This window comes from Rattus rattus, chromosome 4 (genome assembly GCF_011064425.1).
Source record: "Rattus rattus isolate New Zealand chromosome 4, Rrattus_CSIRO_v1, whole genome shotgun sequence".
Taxonomy (NCBI): Eukaryota; Metazoa; Chordata; class Mammalia; order Rodentia; family Muridae; genus Rattus; species Rattus rattus.
This window is the reverse complement of record NC_046157.1, coordinates 168,675,373-168,696,713: the sequence shown is the minus strand read 5'-3', so window position 1 is coordinate 168,696,713 and position 21,341 is coordinate 168,675,373. Positions and strand designations below refer to the sequence as shown.

At 42.1% G+C, this 21,341-nt stretch overlaps 1 protein-coding gene across 1 annotated transcript in view; it reads right to left on the bottom strand.

Moving 5' to 3' along the window:
- Positions 1 to 21,341, bottom strand: part of Pam (peptidylglycine alpha-amidating monooxygenase) — a 259,796-nt gene that overhangs the window by 6,045 nt on the left and 232,410 nt on the right. The window contains exons 18-24 of the mRNA XM_032901702.1: positions 19,745 to 19,861; positions 17,377 to 17,449; positions 15,949 to 16,159; positions 15,552 to 15,752; positions 12,789 to 12,904; positions 9,586 to 9,685; positions 3,644 to 3,697 (exon numbers count right to left, since the gene is read on the bottom strand). Of these exons, the coding sequence (XP_032757593.1) occupies positions 3,644 to 3,697; positions 9,586 to 9,685; positions 12,789 to 12,904; positions 15,552 to 15,752; positions 15,949 to 16,159; positions 17,377 to 17,449; positions 19,745 to 19,861 (872 nt within the window). The remainder of the gene's footprint in view (positions 1 to 3,643; positions 3,698 to 9,585; positions 9,686 to 12,788; positions 12,905 to 15,551; positions 15,753 to 15,948; positions 16,160 to 17,376; positions 17,450 to 19,744; positions 19,862 to 21,341) is intronic.

Below are 21,341 nucleotides of genomic sequence, written 5' to 3'. Positions count from 1 at the left end.
AATGTATGTAATTTTCTATTTGAAAGCCGTAGATGCTAGTGGACTTATTAGCCAGTATTTTTTTTTTTTTGTTACTTCTGCTTTTGCCACAATGCCTATGCCAGTTTACACCCTGTGTCACTGATGAGGCACAGCCGGACTGAGCTACATTAAACGGAGAGGCCCACAGACGATGTCGGTTATAGACTGAATCAGCCTAGCGTTCATAGAAAGCAGAAGAGACACAACGACCAGCTTGCTAAGTGACACCCCACTTTAGACATTCTTGGCTTCCACAGTTCTGGCATTTTGGATGTAATCTACTAAAAATACTTGCTCATTCTAACATTTGGAATACACCAAAATATGTTTAGGTTTTAAAAGGTTCTATTTTTTTAAGATTCGTTTTTAGGTTAGTTTTAAAATGTCTCCGTGTCTTAGAAAGAAAAGCAATATTGCTGAGAGGACCGCGTAGGTAAGGTGAAAAGTCCAACATAGCACCGCCAAGGAGGCTAGGGACCCCATTCAAATGATACACAGCCCAAAGGGAGTCTCAGAAATCTGCTTCACTCTTTATCGGGAAATTTCTTTACTACGTGTTCCCATAGTTTAGAGCATCCCTGGTGAACAGGCAGGAGGAGGTAGAAAGACTCTAAAATTAGCCTATGCCTGAGTTTCGGAAGATAAAAGGGAATAGACCATGATGCTCTCCCAGCATAGAAGATGCCACATGCAGCCTGCCTAGAACGACAGTGTCTCACAATCTTATAAAACCAGCAGCTGTCAAAGCATCTCTAGCTATACAGAAATAAACATGGTTTTAAAGGCTGTTTAAGAAGTACTTTTTTTTCTTCTCCAAAGCAGTGTTTCTTAAAACACTGTCCTCCATTGTGAGGGTGATCACATAGCATTTGTATATCTCTGTTATTTTAGTCTTTTATTTATCTATTCATTTTGCCTTTGCAATAAGACATTTTAAAATGACCGTGTTAAAAAAAAAAAGAAAAAAAAACCCTTCTAAATTGTAAACACATCTCAGTTTATTCCAAATGTTAGAATGATCATATATTTTTAGTAGATAACATCCAAAATACCAGAACTGTGGAAGCCAAGAAAGTCTAAAGTGGTGTGTAACTTAGCAAGTTCATCGCTGCTTTCTATGAATAGCAAGCTGTTTCTTTCAGTCATTCACTGCATGCATGTTTGCATGCATGTTAATGAATGTGTGTGTGTGTGTGTGTGTGTGTGTGTGTGTAGACCTGAACACTTCCCCACACCCTGGCACCCCCTGCAGACTTTCTTCTTTAATAAGAACAATGGGAATAATAGACAGGAAAGAAGGGACATTCTCAATGCAGTAATACAGCAACTGCTACCTAGCTAGTGACAGACACAACTGAAGGATGGAGATTTTGGAAAGCTCATTAGCATGTAACTTAGGAAAACATGAGAGCTATCTATATACAGCATAAAGGAACTTCATTCTCATGCACGGTCCACCTTCGCCCTCTCAGCCCTTTCTAAAGGGCTCCTTCCATAGGGCCTAAGGTGCACTTGGCAGCTTTCTTTTTTCTTCTCTCTACTTGGAGACTGATCGCGATTGTCACCTTCACCCGGCTGCACAGGGGACGGCGTGAGCTATGCATTTCATTCCTAGTGACTCTATTTGAGCTTCTTAACCCTTGCCATAGGCTTTGTGTCATCTCCAGTTACTTCTGAGACTCCCTTGAAATGCTGGTTCTGAAGCCTTGTTAGAATTGCTCACTTATGCAAACACTTGTGGAGAGAAGTATCATCACATGGAACTGGCATTTAGAGTTACAAAATTAACAAACACCCCTGCTGCCAATTATGAATTTGCCTTGGCCTTTGTTACAAAGGTTAGCCTCATGCTTTTGATGAACGATAATCTCTAGAGATCCAGCATGATCTGTATTTCTCTTGGAATATGAATATAATCTTAGAAAAGGATGAGAATGATTTGGGTTCAAGGAGCAGAGCATCTCCATTTGGGTTGGGATATTCCGGACTAGTAAAACTGGACTTTCAAGGCAGACATTTCAATAAGATTTATTATTTCGACTTCTGGGTTCTGCCACCAGACAGGGGAGTTTCCATCTGAACAGATTCATTGTTTTCTCTTCATCCAGCAGCCAAGGTGAGGTGAGAGGTCAGGGTAATTGGGCTGTTCTCAACATGCTAGCTAGTATATTACCATCAAGAGTGTTGTGGTGGAACATATTTAAACAGAAATAGATTAAAATCATTTAAAATTCTAGAGATTTCAACACACACTGCAAATCATTCCTAACTTGCGTTTCTTGGAAGAATTTATAATGAATAGATTGATGTTTTGATTAAGAGTACAGGATCTGACATCAGACAGACCTGCATTTAAAACTTGACTTAAACATGTCTCCTCAGTAATACCCATCCCTAGTTCCTTCTATGTAAGATAAATATCATATGGTTAATATAACGGTGACATTTGACAATGTTTGTATTGTCCATTTAGAGTGTTCCAGTAATAGCTGTTATTAACGGCAATATCTTTTCTATCACCCATATTTGGGGATAAACATAGCATCAATAATAAACTGTAAATGGTGATGATTTAAGGCTTGTGTCTGTTTTTGAGTAACAGGAATGTCACTCAATATTGTCCCTTAGATAGAATCTACAAATGTCAAACACCCCCAGTTATTTTTGCTACAATGTTACCTCAGCTTTCTCAATGCTGAGCTGAGCCTGCTGCGGCCTTTCCTTTCTGCCTACATCAACTTCCTTTTGCTTCTGACTTCTTCGCTTGTCTCTTTAACCTACTGCCATGAGCAAGACACCAAAGATGCTTGGACTTCAGTCTGAACCCCTTCACCCTGGGGTTAAGTCTGAAGAGTGGAATTGGCTTAGGACGAGCCCTTAAGGACAAGCACCAGTCAAAAGCCTACACACTGTAGAAAAAGTACAGATTCAAAGTGGTTCTCAGGCAGGGAAAAGTAATTTGTCAGAGATTTTGAAAGGGAATAGTAGCCACTCACTGGGAGCTAAGCCCATTTTGGATATTGTGTGTCAATGGGTATGAGCTCTTACCTGGGCAGTGACTTCCCTGAGGTCAGGTGTCCTGTCTTTTCTCTCAGACTTACTACATTGTCTTTTACAAAGAAGCCCCCAGTCAATCTTGTTGGCTGTGCTGTGCTGATAGGAGTTAACTGGGGACATGCTAATGTTTTGTATCAAATGAAAGTTGCCCACCAAAATTTTCCACTTGGGTACATGAGAGTTCATGCAGGCTTTTCTAGCATACCAAAAATCTTTTTTATTTTCCCTTTCTACCTTACATAAAGTCAAAAATACTTCCCAATACAACTAGCTGAATATTTTTCTTTCTGCATATCTCTGGCTCATGGGTTATAGATTTCTTAAATCCTCATCCATATTCCATTACTGAGAATCAGCAATGATTGGAGGTCCTTATGACTATTTCCTTCAGCACACAAAGAAGTCGAGACATGCGGGCTTAAGGGCTCAGCACAAAGCAGAGGGGAGCGATGATTTACCACATTCTATATTTTTAGCCTGATAATTTTTAAGCTGCAATCAAGAGCCAAAAATAATCCAACAAAAGAGCTTTAAGTTTCACAGTTAAGAGAGGACTCTGACCAACCTTTGATTTCCTGGACTTCAATGCCAGCCTTTTTAACTGACCGATGCTCCATTTCTGTAACGGCACAACAAGAGAAGAATCAGGATCCCCGAAAATAACATTTAAAACTTAACCTTCATACCAGCTTTATTCAGTTACATATATTTCCAAAGGCTAGAGGTCAAGATCATGATTCCTTCATGAAACCTTCTTAGGTAAGTTGAGGTAATATTTTTGATAACTTATTCAGAATAGGGTTGTCCTTTGAGAACTCATAACATTACATGTTTCTAAAATATCAGGTAGTTCTGATTGTTAGGTTCAAATGGCAGAGTTGGTGACAAAATTCTGTTTACAACACCCCCACCCTCTCAATCCCTCTCGCCCCTCCCAGATAGCAGTGCTGGTGACAATGTCCTAAACAGAAGGTCTCAGAGCTGGTAAACAGAGGATTGTTATTGGGTAAACAGATGTTCAGTTCAGCATTCCTCAGGCATCTCTGTTCACTGGAACTTCCTCAATCTGCTCCCAAAGGTCAACTATCTAGGACAAGAGCATCTAATTCCCACTTAATCTGTACAGCCTGTGTCAGCTCAAAGGCTCCCTTCCACTTGCTTTTCCACCATTTTGCTTCTCTCTGTGCTCCGGGCCTCAGAGATAGACAGCCTCGGCAGGCAGTTTGATCCCCAGTAGAGCTTTCTTTCTACCCAAGGAATGGAATGGTTCAGTTCAGAGGTTTTACCACTCCCTTGCTTACGTCGTTTGCCCATGGACGACGTCTTACAGTGAAGGCTGTTTCTACTGATGCCTAAGAAACTTGAGGTGAGAAATGGTTATTGTGGGGTTTATCAATAAACTTGCTTAGATTATTAAGTTATGCAAAGTAGAATTTCACAAACGGTGTGCTGACTCCAATATGACTGGAAGGTATGCAGTGAACATGCAGTGAACTAACCAGACTTCTTAGGAAACCGTGAGGAAAAAAAAAAATTCAGTGCCATTATTGAAGTTTATTTTAGGGTTGCTGAGAAAACACTTCTGCTAATGAATGTTCTTCGCCCAAACCGACCTCCATTCAGGCTCTGTTCCCCTAAGAAAGACTACAGCCCCAGTGAGCAGTTAACTGTGTTAGCATTCCTTCTAGGCTCCGCCCACAGTTACCTGGCAACAGACAGGCGTGCCTGACTCTCTATAAAAGGGGCTGCTCCGCCCCCTCCTCTTTCTCTTGCTCTCTTCCCCTCTTCCCCCCTCCGTCCCTTCTCCCCCCCATTGCACTCCCCCACCTGCCTTCCACCCTCCCCTGACTCTTCATGCACTCTCTCTCTCCCTCTCTCTCTCTCCTTCTCCTCTCTCCCCTCTCTCTCTCTCCCCCCTCCCCCCCCTCAACTCTCCACCCCATGCCTTAAATAAACTCTATTCTGTAAGTCCTATGGCTCCTCCCTGACGGGGAAGGGGTGCCTCATCTTGGGCCTGCAGAGGCACCTGCTTCCCCCCCCAGCAGTATACCCCACCTCTACCGAACACATTCCTTGGCCTCTCTTTCTTTTTTTTATAAAACACAACACATGCATGCGAACAGCACAGGGCCACCGCACCTTTAAGTCCTGCTCTACCATTAAACCCCCGGTGCTGTCACCAGAAAAAGGACAAGTCCGCCAAGTGTGTGAGATGATCCTGGGTAACAGCTATTGGTAACAGCAGGGACACTGGTGCACTTAAGGAATAATTCAGACGCTGCACACATTTCCCATCAATCTAAGTACCTTGTCTTGCAGCGTCCTGTCTGTGTTTAAATTGTTCAAAGTCTTAGCTGGGGACTAGACCTAAAAGAGACTCAGGGATGGCAGTGTTTGCGGAATAGATCAATCTAAGATCTGCATGAACTGGTAAATTTCTCTGTTACAGGCTGGTTCTCTTCTGTGCTTCAGGCAGGGCCAGTCACCTGATATAATTAAAGAGCTTTTCCCTTTATTAATTTGGAAGTGCGTGGGGCGATTCCTCACTGGGAAGGCATACAATTCTAGAACAGTGCCATGCTGGAACACGGGCTGTGCTGGTTCGTTTTGGTCACCTTGACAGGAACCAGTGTCACCTTGGAAGATGAACCCCTGCCGGGGAACTGCTCCATCAGCTTGGCTGTGGGCAGGAAAGTAGGGCATTGTTTTGATTAAAGATTGGTGTGGGAGGTCCAAGCCCACCGTGGGCAGTGCCGCCCTAGGATAGGTGATTCTGGGATTATGTGAGGAGGAGGACTGATCAAGGAATGGAGTCGAGCCCCCAAACAGCAGCCCTCTACGCTCTCTGCTTCGGTTTCTGCTTCCAGGTTCCTTCCCTCAGTGGCTTAATAAAAATGCCATTCAAACACACAGCCTAACCAGGTCAGTTTTGGTCCCTGTTTAACACAGCAGCAGAGAGGCCAAGCAGGACAGCAGGCTTCTGTGAAGTTGACGAAACTCTAGACTGCAAACACTGACAACTCCCCAGGCCAGAGGCCCAGCTTCCCTAATTTATTCTGATCTCCATTATGCTGAAGGGATTTTTAACCTGAAGCTTTATACTACAGTGTACTGCTCTTAAATCAGGGGTCAGGGATGTATATCAGCAACACTTAGAGTTTTCAAAACACACACACATTATTATTCCTGTTTCTCTTGGAGAGCTTAAGAACAGCTCGTGACTTGAACTTTGATAGCTGTTTTCACGTGACATTCTTTTGTTGAGTGTTTAATACTAGGGTGTTATAGACAGCTTAATAAAACAAAAAAATTACTATTTGGAAAAAAAAAGACTATGGCCATATTTCTACAGACATTTTCATCTTTAAAAAGGTATTTAATATATAGTCATTGATATATAATATAATATGCATTATATGTGTAAATTTATATATATTTTATGTATAACATTAATATATATTAATATGATATTAATTATAATATGTAATAATACATTGCAATATATTATATAATACCTATATGTATTATATTATTATTATATAATATACGTATTATTATATATTAATATATTATATAATATATGTATAATATATATATTATATATTATTATATAGTACCTATATGTATTATATTATATATTATAACATATCAAATATATTATGTAATATGTATACAATATAATATATGTAATACATTATATATGTATTACACACACATCTTTTTTTAAAAATTCTAACTTGTCGGTTATTTGAGGATTATCTATCTTTAGTTTTATTTCCGTCTGCCCATGCTTTCAGGGTCCTCATTGAAAATATAAGTGCTGAAGGCAACTTTTACAGGGGAAAGGTGAGTGACTTCTGGGGAAGCACAGGCTGGACCCCTGGCCTCTCCCCCATTCCTCACTGGATTAAGAACCCCCTACAGGAGTGGTAGGGCAGGACTGGGTTTGTCTGTGGATAATTCCAGAGGTTCTGAGATCCGACAGCTCTGACTTAGTCGCGCGTTATTTCCAGCGTGGAACTGATATGGTAGCTTTATTACAGTGTGAGAAATAGGTGACAGGCGGGGGCGTGCTTTTCCTGCTTCTTTTCTTGTGCCACATGACACTGCTGCTGTGATTTCCTTCGTAAACAACCAAGGTCTGAACCCTCTGAAATCATGAACAGAATACGGCTGTACTGGCTGTAGTTTTGTGTGCCTACTTGACACAAGCTGGAGTTATCACAGAGAAAGGAGCCTTTCTTGAGGAAATGCCTCCATGAGACCCAGCTGTAAGGCATTTTCTCAATTAGTGATCAAGGGGGAGGACCCAGCCCATTGTGGGTGGTGCCATCCCTGGACTGGTGGTCTTGGGTTCTGTCAGAAAGCAAGCTGAGCAAGCCAGGGGGAGCAAGCCAGTAAGTAACACCCCTCCATGGCCTCTGCTTCCTGACCTGCTTGAGTCCCAGTCCTGACTTCCTTTGGTGGAAGTGTGAGCTGAATAAACCCTTTCCTCCCCAACTTGCTTCTTGGTCATGGTGTTTGTGCAGGAATAGAAACCCTGACTAAGACAACGTTTTTTCCCCGATGAGCCACTTTGTCACATCTGTGCCAGGACTATTCACTCTAATTGGGTTCTTACCTCAGAACACTAAAAGTCACTCAAAGATTAACTCAAAACTCAAATGTTACTGAATACAGCACTGGCCAAACTGAGATATAAAATGTACATTATATCTGATTGAAGCTTATAGACTCTTGATTTCACTTTTCTTCCAACAAATTATTTTCTTTCCTCGTTAGGGCTTGAACTTGTGCTGTTATTGACAGAATTGTATCAATCAAGTCTTCATGCCCTTATTAACTCTTTACCTACTATAACTATCTGCTGCAGCTTTTGATGCCTCAAACTTATCCTCCCTAAATGCTTTGCCAATTACCGCTATCTCCTGTCGCTTAGACTCCAGGATATTTAAAAAGCATTTCTGGAGATTGGATGTTTTCGGCCAAGTAAACATTCAGTGAACTTCAGATAAGGAAGATTTTGATTTATAGCCTGAAACCCGGGACTAGGCTTAGCATACTTTTAGTGATGTCCACAGTGAAGTGAAAGAGCTCTAACATCCCTGCAGAGCTACAGTGCCAGCATCCAGCATCCCTCCTGCAGATCTGCAGCAACCTCCTCTGACAGAGTCTATGCGCACCCTACTGAGCCGCAGTGAGTCCCTGGCTATCAGACACCCTAGGGCCCTTTCTCATTTGTGAAGGGACTTAGCATTAAGATGGATGTTGGCCTCATATCTTCCCTCTAACTCTTGCCTGGGACCCTGAGCAGGGCCGAGGGGCTCTTCTTGTGAAACCTCGCCCTTCTTCACATAGCCAGAGCAGACCCCCTCTTCGGCCACAAGAGCTCTGCTTCCTGTCTTCCCAGACCACAGCCATTCCATCTGTCTCTGGTGCTGTGGCCAGGACTCTCTTCAGAGTCCCTGTCGTGCCGTTGCTCTCCTCTGTCTATCTGTGACATTAATAACTTTTCCAACAAATGCCTTACTTCTCAATAATCCAGCTCAGTGTCCCCTCGAAACTGCTCTATGAACCTAACATAATCTATCCCAGCGTCTCTCTCCTTCCCCACCCCCAACTCCCAAACCTAACAGTTCATCCACCAACTGGCTAGACTCTGATAGAGCAAATCAGTTCCTGTACGCTCTGAGTTCAATCAAAACATCAACTCAGTGTCTGCAGGGAAGCTGAGGCCAAAGTGTCAGGGACCGAGGCTGCGTGTCCCTTGGAGCCCAGCACTACAGAGAGCGACATGGGGTGATATCTTGTGGCAGCAAGACAACCTCTGCTTTGCCAAAGCTGTCTCTTCCTTCTGAAACCAAGCTGGAATTAACACTGGCTTTTAATGTAACAGACGTTACTTCACACATCAAACATTTCCTGAGGAGTGTCTCTGGAAACAAGGCAGTGACTGCCAGGAAGGAAAAAAAAAAAAAAAAACAAACCCCAAACAACCCTCTCTCTCCACTTTAAAAAACTTATTTTTAATCCCTGAAATAGATACCAAATAAGGACCCTATCCCTTCCTCCCACCCTCTCATCTCTCTTCATTTCTCCATCCTTTGTAGTGTGAGGAATAAAAGCCAAAGATACCAGCCATGTGCTGAACCCCAAACCCAGACTCCCTTCCAGCCCCTGTTTCCTATTCCCAATGTTTAAAAGGAGAGAACAAAAGCAAATGCTAGCTGGTATTGTTGTTCTTATGGGGTTGAGGTGGGAAGGGGTGGGTGGATGGGTGGGGGGGGCACCCTCATAGAAGAAGGGGGAGGGGGATGGGATAGGGGGTTATGGACAGGAAACCAGGAAAGGGGATAACATTTGAAATGTAAATAAAAAAGAATCCAGTAAAAGAAGAAAAGAAAAAAAAAAGCAAATGTTTTTGTTTCCCATTTTAAACAACAAAACAGACGGAAGTTACAGATAGAAACGCTATGAACGTGAACCAATTAAAATAGCCCAACCTACTTTCAGTCAGGGTGAATTTCCACACGGTGTTTGTGTGTGCGTCTCCGATGTACACAGTCCCGTCTTCAGAAGCCACAATATCATGAGGCATGTCAAAGTGCTGTCAAAGCAAAGGCGTTTGTTATTGGGCTGAGGCTGTACTCGAACCGGTAACAGAATGGCAGGGCAACTAGACATGGCACAGGACTCAAACGAACGTGGCCTTACTTCCCACCAAAGCAACCTGGTCAATGGCAGTCATTCATTGTGTCCTGACTCTGCGAGGCACAGTTCTAGGCACCGAGGAAAAGCTAAGGGGACCTATGACATTGACTCCAAATTCTTTTAAAAACGGAAAACTCATACGTTGTTTTATTTTTTTCAGGGCAGTTTAGTTCGGTATGTGGCGGCCTGTTCATGTTTACTTTTTCTTTCATGTTTCTCCTGTCTTTAAAAGACTGATGATTAAATGTCTCCTCAGACATTTTCATACATGGGTCTTGCTCCCCAAGCTCGCTCATGTCCCTCCGACCTCTTTCAACCCTCTCTCCTCCCTTAAAGTCCCCTTTCCACATTTATCGTATTTGTCTGTTTTTGTTTTGAGACCCAATCAGTTTAGCCAGGGCCACCCTTGTAGCCGTGGGCCCTCACACACTCGTGAGTAATGCCCTGTTTCCCATACTTTATTGGTAGTCGCTAGGCAGGGAACCAGTAGTGGCGACGAAGCTGCTCCACCCTGGTTGGCTGTAACAGGTCCATTCTGCTTTTATTATATTAGAATTGCTCTTATATGTCTGTGTCTGGGTGGAGGTACACGCATGTGAGCACAGCGTCCACCGAGGCCAAGAAAGGGCACTGCGTCCTTGGAGGTAGAGGTACAGGTGGTTGTGAGCCACCAATGTGGATGCTGAGAAGTGAACTTAGGACCTCTGCAGGAGCAGACAGTGCCCTCGAGGACAGGCCGATTCTCCAGCAGCCTCTGTGTACAAAGCACAGTTGCATTGGGCTCATGACTGGAACAGTTATTTCACACCCTAGCCCTACTCCCTACCCTCTGTTCCCTCTGTCCCCTCTTCCGCAGTATTCCCTGAGCCTCAGAGGTGGGGCGTATATACTGCTGATCACTTAACCTTCATCTCTCCTGGGCACTTTGGGCAGTCACGTGCCTCTGCATCCATGCCGTGCACCGAAAAGAAACACTACAGAATGAAAGACCCGGGCTTAAGCTCACACGATCACAGCTGCCTCAGTTTTAACAAAGATGCCAATAATACGTGAGAAAAGAGAATGGTATTGGGTTACCTGAGTGTTCATACGGAGGAATAAAACCACCTTTATTAGTCTTACTGCCTTATTTCCCTTACCCTAAGGTTAAGAGGACAAACTTTCAGAGGTGAACACTTCCTAAGACTGCCACAGTAGAAGAGAAAGATTCGCTCGATGTGAGGGAAGCAGCAACAGATGGGCACGGAGAAGAGGTGGTGTAAAAACTTGATCTTTGACCTTTGACTTCAGTATTAATTATTTATTCCACATTATTTCTTTTAATTTTGAATCTTTATGATGATTAAAATTAATAAGTGGAAATTCTGAGAGGTCCATAAACCTGTTTCATTTTACTGAATCAACCCAGGCTACTTCTCCTGTGTCCGTGGGGGTGATACTATAAATTGTTCTCTGAAAGGAAGAACACATTTTGTCTCAGCAGGAGCCTCTCTTCAGGTTCCACGTACTGACCGCCCACACTGGGCCTTATTCATCCCGAGCCGGGTGACTGCTAATGTTTAGGGACAATGCTTTCTGAAATTCTAATTCAGACCTATTCATATGATTATGAGCGGAGGCATTTTGCTTCTCCCTCAGTTTTGGTGTACAGATGTGCATTTCAATTAAAACTCAATAACCTACCGGATACCAGACACTATCACGGAAAGAACAAGAAAGCCAAGCACTCTGCTAAGGCAAACTGTAAACCTGAAAGTAGAGTAATAGCTTTCTCTTCTTCATCACTAAGTATGAGGACGTCAGCTCACAGAAGAGCAGTTCTAAAGATCAAGAGAGGCCAAAACTCTGTGGGTAAAATATGCGCCCTCAACGGAATGATTTTCCTTCTAAAAGATGCAATGATTTCGATGGGTTGCACACTGCTTTTCAGATGGAATATCTTCTGAAAAACTCATGTTTGCAAACTATAAACAGAGACCCACCAGAGGAGACCCTGGGATGGAATTCTTAAGTTCATATTTACTTTGTTTTGTTCCTAACAAAGGTGTCCTGTCTTGTACATCCTTATATCCTTAAGATCTAGTATAAAACCTAAAACCTATGGTTAACTTTGATAGGTCCCAGACTGTCCACCTTCTTACAGACAGATTTCTAAATTCTGAGACATTTTATAGTTCTTTTTTCTCACCTAGCAATCTTCGTATCCTAACAGGCAACTTAAGAATTATGATAAGAAGCCGTTCTTTGTTCAGTGGCTTGCGATAGTTGCCATTTTGATCTAAGTAGACCCAATAAGCCTTTCCATATTTGGGAAAAATAGCCCTTGCCTAAGCAATTTAGCAGGCTGATTTTTCTACCGATAATGGACCCTTAGAGCATGCCTGCATTGTGCGTGAGTACTGGGCTTGCTATTGACAATTACTCTGTATGTACAGTACTGCGGGAAGAAAAAGCCCTCGGAACACTTAGTTGTAGTCACTGCGTGCATAAAAAGCACTGTTAAAATATACAGCGGCCAATTACTGGGAAGCCTTTAACCACTCACCTAGACAAGTGTTCAGAATTCGAACAGGTCCTACAAAGCACTGTGTTCGATTCTCATTATCTGTCACAGTCTTTGGACTACCAATAGCTACCTGCTGGTGCTAAAGAAACTATAATAGTACGTTTACAATGTGGTCTCTTCACTGCCTGAATAAAACTAGGAAACATATGTCTGTCTGTCTACCATCTGTCAGTTGGTGCATCTATATTGACTTGCTAAGTATAAGGTTGTCATTGTATGCCGATTCTGCTACAACCTTAGAACTGAACAGGCTAACATTTGTCTGGAAATATGGACAGTCTAGGGAAAGACAAGGACATTTGTTTTAGGTAAGCATCATAACAAGGCAGGACGGTTAGAAACTGATCGCAGCTTCTCTGTTTGAAAAATTGAATACTGATATTCACATTTTCAACTTCCTATAACAACTCCATGAGGCAGTGCATGTAGGTACCTTGCGTACTGGCTTGAAGACGTCTATAATTTCCCCACTGGAAAAGTTCATCACAAATCCTTGCACGGGCTCTTGGTCTCCAAAGTAAGGCTTCCCGTTTACGGCAAAGAGGAAACCTGTGACGAGAGGCGTGGTCTTTCTTTAAAATATGGATTAATATTGGCCTTAAAATAGAAAGCACATCATACGAATAGGCAATATAGTTATGGTCAACTTGGTCCCGACGTTTGCCAACAATGAAAAATCCTTAGCCGTGAGTCACCAGATCTGGGCCAAACAGGTTAGATAATCAACCTTTGTATAAATAGGAAAGCAAGACGCTGGAGAACTTGCTCCAGGTAGGCAGCCATAAGAAATTAGGATACACGGTTACTGATGTACATGCACCCTGGCATTTAGCCTTAGATATAATAGGTATCCTCAGTAGAAATGGGGGAGAATTTCAGTTATCAAAGCCAATCAGTTCAGAGCATCTGCTTATGTTTTGAAAACTAGGTAAGGTCTACCTTGTTACAGCAAGAGTAAGAGGAGAATGCCAGGAAGGCTTGGGGAATTACAGCATAGAAGACGTAATCTGACTTCAGACAACTCCAGCTTGTAAATGTGAGATATGTGTTTCAGATTGCTAAAGACAAACTGTCACAGGGAAAAAAGTAAGCACCTCCTTATGAACACATTTTGTGGCAAAACTACATTTGCTCGTATGCGGTGAAGGAAGAGAAATGGTGAGATCTTACTCTGCACACTGCGTTTTCTTTCTTTCCCATTGGATAGTTTATGTATTTACATTTCAAATGTTATTCCTTTTTCCTGTAACCCCTTTTCCATACCCCTCTCCCTGCTTTTTTGAGGGTGCTCCCCCTCCCACCCACCCATTCCCACCTCAACACCCTAGCATTCCCCTACACTGAGGGGTCCAGCCTTCACAGGACCAAGGGCTTCTCCTTTTATTGGTGCCAGACAATGCCATCCCTTGCTACGTATGCAGCTGGAGCCATGGGTCCCCCATGTGACCTCTTTGGTTGGTGGGGCTCTGGTCTGTTGATATTATTCTTCCTATGGGGTTGCACAGGAACCTTCAGTCCTTTGACTTCTCCATTGGGGTCCCTGTGCTCAGTCCGATGGTTGGCTGCAAGCATCCTCATCTGTATCAGTAAGGCTCTAGCAGAGCCTCTCAGGAGGAATCCATATCAGTCAGCAAGCACTTCTTGGCATCAGCAATAGTGACTGGGTTTGGTGCGTTTTCAAAGAATCCACTAAAGAATACACTTTAGAAGAGGCTAAGAGTATAGATCATTCATATTAGATAGAATGATTAGGTAGAGTGATTCATTCATGGGTTCTGTGTTTGGGCCTGAGCATTGCAAAGCCTAAAGAGTGCGTGTAATGCAAACCGATGTTCAACACGTTTCATCTCTGAGCACACACTATTGCCACAGGATACGGGAAGACACTGGCTCTCACTTAGATTCTGTTTTAACCTGGGTTCTTATTTTTTTCTATATTTAAAAAAAATTTATCTATTTAATGATATTCCTTATTAATTGAAATTTCTTACAGATTATTTCTTTGAATGTGTAGTAAAGCCAACTACAGGATGTATCTTTTGTTGACATGAATGAAGATTTTCATTTATTTATTTTTTACACGTTTCTCAGGGAATGCCAACTTGTCCCTCATCTAGTCACCTGGCCCTTTGATTTTATGCCTTAGTGGCATAAGAGGTGTAGCAATTAAAGGACGAGCATAGTTAATGTTTGCTAACACAAAGCTAGATACAGTTCATAATGTATTCCGAGATGTGTATAAGCTTTTACTTAAAATATTAAGTGGCTTAATACAAATAAATATTCTGGTAATTTATTTTGGAATGTGAATTATGTATATCTTATTTTATGAGTTTGTATTTTTTTTTCAAATTTCATTTGAAAACTTTTAAAACCATTACAATTTATGTAACAATGTTAAAGAAATCGGTATTCTATTGGCATTTAGATACAAGCTCTGTTACTTTACATTTTTCTCTGCTTTAAATAAGTTGGCCGATGTGGTGGCTTGAATGACATGAATGCCATAGGCTCACAGGGAGTGGCATTATTAGGAGGCGTGGCCTTGTGGGAGTGGGCATGGCCTTGTTGGAGGGAGCGTGCCACTGCGGGTGAGCATTAAGGTTTTAAATGCTTAAGCCAGGCGCAGGGTCACATTGTTTGATGCCTGTGGATCCAGATGTAGAACTCTCAAGCACAGTGTCTGCCTGGATGTCACCATGCTTCCTACCATGACAATAACAGAATAAATTTCTAAAGTATAAGCCAGTCCCAGTGCAATGTTTCCCTTTCTAAGAGTTGTCACGGTCATGGTGTCTCTTCACAGCAACAAGGTACTCAGACAGCCAGTACTTTCTCAAGAAACGTGAAACAGAGGTATTTGAATATGATTCCATCAGATATATACCATCTGTGATAGTGTGAAGGCAGTAATAATCATTTAATAGCTAGATCGGATGACGTAAGTAAAGAATAACTGGTGTTTGGAAACGTTTTAAACCCAATACAAACAGCTTTTTTTTTTTTCTCGAAGCATTCATTATTTCTGCTGAAAGGAATGTAATTTACAATGCAGTGATAACTTTAAGATATTTCAGATCTGATATACAAAGCATCTTGTTCTGACTAATAAAACAGTTATTTAAGAAGCACGTTGAATAAAATCCTTGTTCAGGGCAGACAGGACACAACAGAGCGCACAATAACAGTTAAATACCTGGTATATATGAAATGGCAAAGACATTCCTTCCAAATGATGCGTGCTTAATCTCTCTCACAAATTCTTTGGTGTCAGTTTTGAAGCATTGGATTCGGCCATTTTCCCTGTCTGCCACACACAACTGGTCCAAATGAGGCACAAGGGCCAAACTGTGAGGAACACTGAACTGGCCTGGCTTAGGACTGCTCCCAGAGGACTCTACAGAACAAAGAGAAGCCTCAGTCACACTGTTCATTCAAAGTCCTCAAAATTCGGTACGACAGCTTTATACGTTTCCAAGTTCGTGGAAATAATCCATTCGTACAGATTTTATATGGAGACAACCAAACCCATGTCTATCCTTGGGTCCTACTGACAAAGAATTCTGACTGGAGAGCAAGAGGGGCAATGGTACCTTCTCCCCACTGGGTGACGAACTTTCCGCTCGGTGAAAACTGCACAATCCGACTGTTACAGTAACCGTCTGACACGAAGACAGCTCCAGTACTGGGCTCCACAGCCACATCGGTGGGCTGGCAGAAATGATTTTGGTCACTCCCAGGTTGCATGCTCCTTCCCAGAACTAAGAGAGGGCCTTCTTTGCTATGTGGGTCCAACTTGAACACCTTAAAAAAAAAACCAAACAAAATAACAAAAACAAAAACAGCAGAAACGTTATCTACTTTTTATAATTATCGTTGACACACACAATAAAGGTCATTTGAACAAGCAATGAGAGTGTGACAAGACGTACTCTTCTTATCCAAATAGGAAACTGTCTTTATCTACACCTCCATTTTGTCTTTTTTGGCCAATCTGACACCGATCACACAGCACACAAGGCATAGGTATTCGCAGAATGCGTTTGAAATTCCTCAAGGGAACACGTCAGTGACTCATGTCTATGACCTTGGAGCTCGGGATTCTTCTTTCCTATTTTCCCTAGCTTTTCATCACCAATCAGTGCATTTAACAAGCTCATCCTGTGTGGGTGTGAGGCCATAACACAGCTCTGTGGTTGAAATACAGTATCTTTTGGAAAGGACAAACGTGTGATTAAGTGTGAAAGCCTACTCAACACAGACGTTCCTTCAATGTTTAGAAAATTCAGTTGGCTTAGGAAAGAAATCGCAAAACGTAAGCAAGAACAAAAAAGGGAGGAAAAAAAATAAGACTGAATGACAAGGGAAACGGGCCGCGTGGAGAGGGAAGAGGAAGTGGAAGGACCCTGAGGTTCTACAGGGAAGCCCCACGTGGGGCTGTGAGCGCCCTGTGAGGACAAGGGAGAAGAGAGACCCAACACCATGTTGACCTTTCCTTCCTACCACAGCTCAAAAAGTAAAAACGCTTTAGTGAGGATCGACACAGCTGAACATGGGCGTCTTCTAAATTCTTTTGTCACAGTCCTAATTTCTCCTGCGAGGGGAGCTGGGAGGAAGGAGGACATCACGGCGAAAGCTCATGAGAAAGGTTGCTGTCTGTGCAAGAGGAGGCCCAGGAGCTTGCTCTCCTCTCCCTCCTCAGGAAAGGACACATTGAAAGACGCCTGTCTGAAACCCACAGCAGGGCTCTGTCATTTGGTACCCTGGTCTCCGGTGCCCAGAATCTAGATCTGTGAGAAATGTATTGGTTGCTTACAAGCCACCGACCGAGTCTATGTTGCCCCATAATTGCACACAGAACTTACAAAGACATGATTGTCCCTTTTTTTTTGTTGTTGTTGTTACTAAATTTGTTGTTTTTTTTTTTTTTTGCCATAGAAAAAGCTTTAGTGAACTCCGGAACATTTTGAAACTTGAAAGATCTCAGCTTCTCAGTGAACACTGCCAAGCAGGAAGCTCACCTGGTGGAGAGCCACGTCTGTGACCCAATAATTTCCATCTGTATCTATGCTCAAGCCGTGTGGTAAATAAAACCTGCAAGACAGACAGATGGACAGACATTGTCACAGTTACAGTTCTCCAGGCACAGAAGAGAGGAATTTAGTTGTAATTGAACCATAGAGCAATATCCTTTTATAAAAGAGGAACACTCTATTTGCAGCAGTATAACAGACAGAGAGAGAGAGAGAGAGAGAGAGAGAGAGAGAGAGAGAGAGAGAGAGAGAGAGAGAGAGAGAGACCCAAATGGATTGTGAAGCAAATTGTTAGCGCAGGCAGGGACCTCCTGTGACAAAACCTAAGCAGACATTGGTCAGTCATAGTTCGCCTGACAAATGAAACTCACATCAAACCATCGGTGTTTACTATAAAGTGCGCCCTATTAATCAGCACAGATAACATGGAGTTCGATGCAAGATTTCGCATAATAAACATTAATGTCTCAGAATATACACAGAACAAACTGCCTTGAGAAACAACGGTGGATTTCTCTAGTTTGAATAATTAAAATAGATTACAGCAAACATAGCAATACGGGCTTCTGTTTGTTTGTGATGTGCACAATATCAGGTGTCTATCCTGATTCATTTCCAACTTATTTTTTTAAAGATAGGTCCTCTTATTGAACATGGACTTCAACTGGTTAGATGTGCTAGTTAGAAAGTCCCAGGGAACCTCCTGACTCAGTTTCCCTGCCCCACTTTGGTCCCAGTACTGGGGTTACCAATATGCACTGTGTCCACCTTTTATGTGGATTTTAGGAATCCAAACTCTGGTTGCTATGGTAAAGACTTTACTGACTGAGCTATCTCTCCAGCCTTATAACAATCTTCCACATGTGACCTAAAAGCTTTAAGACTGGCTATGGAAGATAATGAACAGGAAACAAAATAACTTTCAGACGGGCCATGACCCTCCAGGCACAGAAAATAGGTAAGTCGGACAATCATTAGAAAAGGTCAATCTATTTAGCATATCTACCTGATACAGACAGACCCGTGGAATTGAAAAACAGAGTTAGTTAACACATGGGACATACACTCAGGTGGCCTTGTTCAAACACCATCTGAGAACCCAAGCTTTCTCTGTTTCTAGCCTCAGTAAGGCATTGGCACAAGGAATTTTTTTTTCATGAGCCAAGTGCATAACACTTTGATCTAGACTAATTAACTGAACTAGATTCTCGTTTTGGCCACTGCAAGCAAGGCTTTGATTTGCTCGCAGCATCGACAGCCAAGTTGACTTAGCAGCAGTTGTCCCAGCTCCTTCCATGTTGATTCTGTTCTGGGATGGGGCTGCCTCTGATTAATGCACACAGCTCTAAAGACACAGGCTCAAACACACTGTAGAGATGGCATTACAATTTGCCCCTCGACTTCTCTGAAAATATTATTTAAAAACACCCCTTAGCTTCATCATAGCAATCTCCAGTAGTAGTTGCATCGGAAGCAGAGGCTATCTGCCTTTCAAAGAAACTGGCCTTCCCTGGGCTTAAGCAGATGGGGCCAGCCAGAGTCCTGGAAGCTGCCAGGTTATAATGGGTCAGGGTAACTCTGGGAGCAGGTGTCCCTTTCTTTCAATGACCATGAATATCAGCCAACTGGTTTTGCCTGCCAAATGCCATCTAGGAATCGGACCAAATAATGAGTGGCTTTCAGATCCAAATTACATGTGCAAACCAAGGGAAAGCGGAAAATGATATCTGTTCAGTCTTCACTTTTTGATGGGAAGAGAAGTCTTTTGTTCTTACCAGTGATTACTTGGTGAGTTGAGTATACAATTTTAATGGTAAAGCAAAAGCTATCAGTCTAGCTGACTGAGAGCTTACTTCATCGTATATATCAATAGTTGTCTCAATCCTGAATATGATTGTCATCTGTAAACTCCTAACAGCACTATCTACAGCTCAGGCCAAGTCAGGATAGAATTTTAAAAATTATAAACGGAAAAACCATTATTATTTATATGTATGATATATAACACAATGTAAAGATAAAGCCATGCATCTAACCCTTGATGTTAATTAATCCAGCCAATTAACGATCTGGGACATCAAATACTTTATGTAGTAAGAATATTTGAAATTGTTCCTTAGCAATTTACAAAGAAGCCACACAAATGGCCAGTTTTCTGTATGGATCGATTTTTTTCTTTGAGTTTCACCAATGATTCTAACACTCAGGGATGTTTTCAGAACTGTTTGTTTAAGAAAGTCCAAGAAAAGTGGTCCAATTTGTCTCCTGTTAAGGGTATCTTTGGGACTCGTTCATGACCTAATGATGTACTTTATACCCAGCATGGGTGCGCCGGCATGGAAGCCATTTTACTCACAGGTTCTTGCCACTGGACTGGAGGATTTCAGCATTATTTGGGTCAATGACCAGGATGGTGTCTTCTTCAATTGGCCCAAGACCTCTTTGCTGGTAAACAAACTTGCTGTCAAAAGAGCTAAACAAAAACATAAAAATGGAAAAATTAACAACCCACGATTCTGGGGCACTTGAGCCATGCAGACCACTGACTTGAGAACCTCAATACAAACTCAGAGGGGCTGGAAGGCACTTGACTTCATGGTCTCTGGAGATGAATTATCAACCACCATGGATGGGCAATGAGCTGTGGCATTGGCTTTGGTGGGCCATGCAGTCTCAGATTCACTTTGAGAAAGCCATGATCCGGAGCGGCCATGGCAATACACTTCTTTAAAAAGCTTCTCACAGTTTATAAATAAATCTTTCCTTTAAAGTTATAGGAGGCTAACTTACTTTAACCTCTCTGTACTAATTCTATTGGGACAGGAGGGACCAGAAAGATCACTGTGATAGTCAAAGGTTAAACATGGGAACACAAAAGAATACAACTAGAACATTCAAAATATTTCAATAAAACGAAGCAGAATTTATTATTGAAAAAAATACGCTAAGAGACATAAAGCTTCTCTTCCTAGCAGCTTTTCGTTAGTGCAAAATGGATGACGACAGAGTGACTTGTTTCAAATGAACATAGTAACTACTGCTTTCTAAAAACTTAGCATCTTCTGGGCTATAAAATACAATATAATATAAATATAACAAAATATAGCATAAAATATAATAGACATATATGTATTTAAATAGTAATGCTTTTCCTTAGAAAGCCAGTTATATCAGATACTGTACTGGGATCTTGGCATTTAGAACATCCCAGCTCCTGGGATTTGGGGCCGTTTTAAGTACAATAAGGATCAGTTGGGCAAGGCACAGTGGTACTGTGGGTTTGGTTAGGAGATGGCTGCTAAGTGAATAATGAGTGGACAATGGATCCAGTGGGCAGATGACAGTCAAAGAGATGACTCAAGTCTTGGGTAAGGTGGAAGGAGATTCCATTGTAGTATACATATAAAACATATAATTATTCCTTTCTAGACTTTTCTCCATTTATTACTTTTTGGACTGGGTTAACTGCAAGCATCCGAAATCACAGAACGTGAAAGCTCAAACAAGGAGGCCACTGTATGTTTACGCTGCATGTGATGGAGGCGGACTGCCCCTCCCCCAAGCTTACGTGGCAAAGGTGTAAATGAACCAAATACCAAGAAATCATTCTACGTGGTCAAAGCCAAAGCATTGAGTCAGCACACACAGATGTATGACTTTATCAACTGTAGATGTGTGCTTTCTCTTCGTTCAACCGAGTAGTCAAAAGAAGACTTGGGATAACACCAAATACCTGTCAAGACATAGTATCACCTTGGGAAGGTGACAGACTGCTCGAACCCATTGTCCATCCATTTATTAGTTAGCTAGTTTGTTTGTTTGTTTATTTTTATTTATTTAGGAACCAGTAGAGGTCCCACTAGGAGCACAGGAAGTCTTAAATCATACCCTCTTGCCATTAAAAATATCCATCACATAATTATCTGAGCTTCTTGACTAGCAAGGTCTTTGGG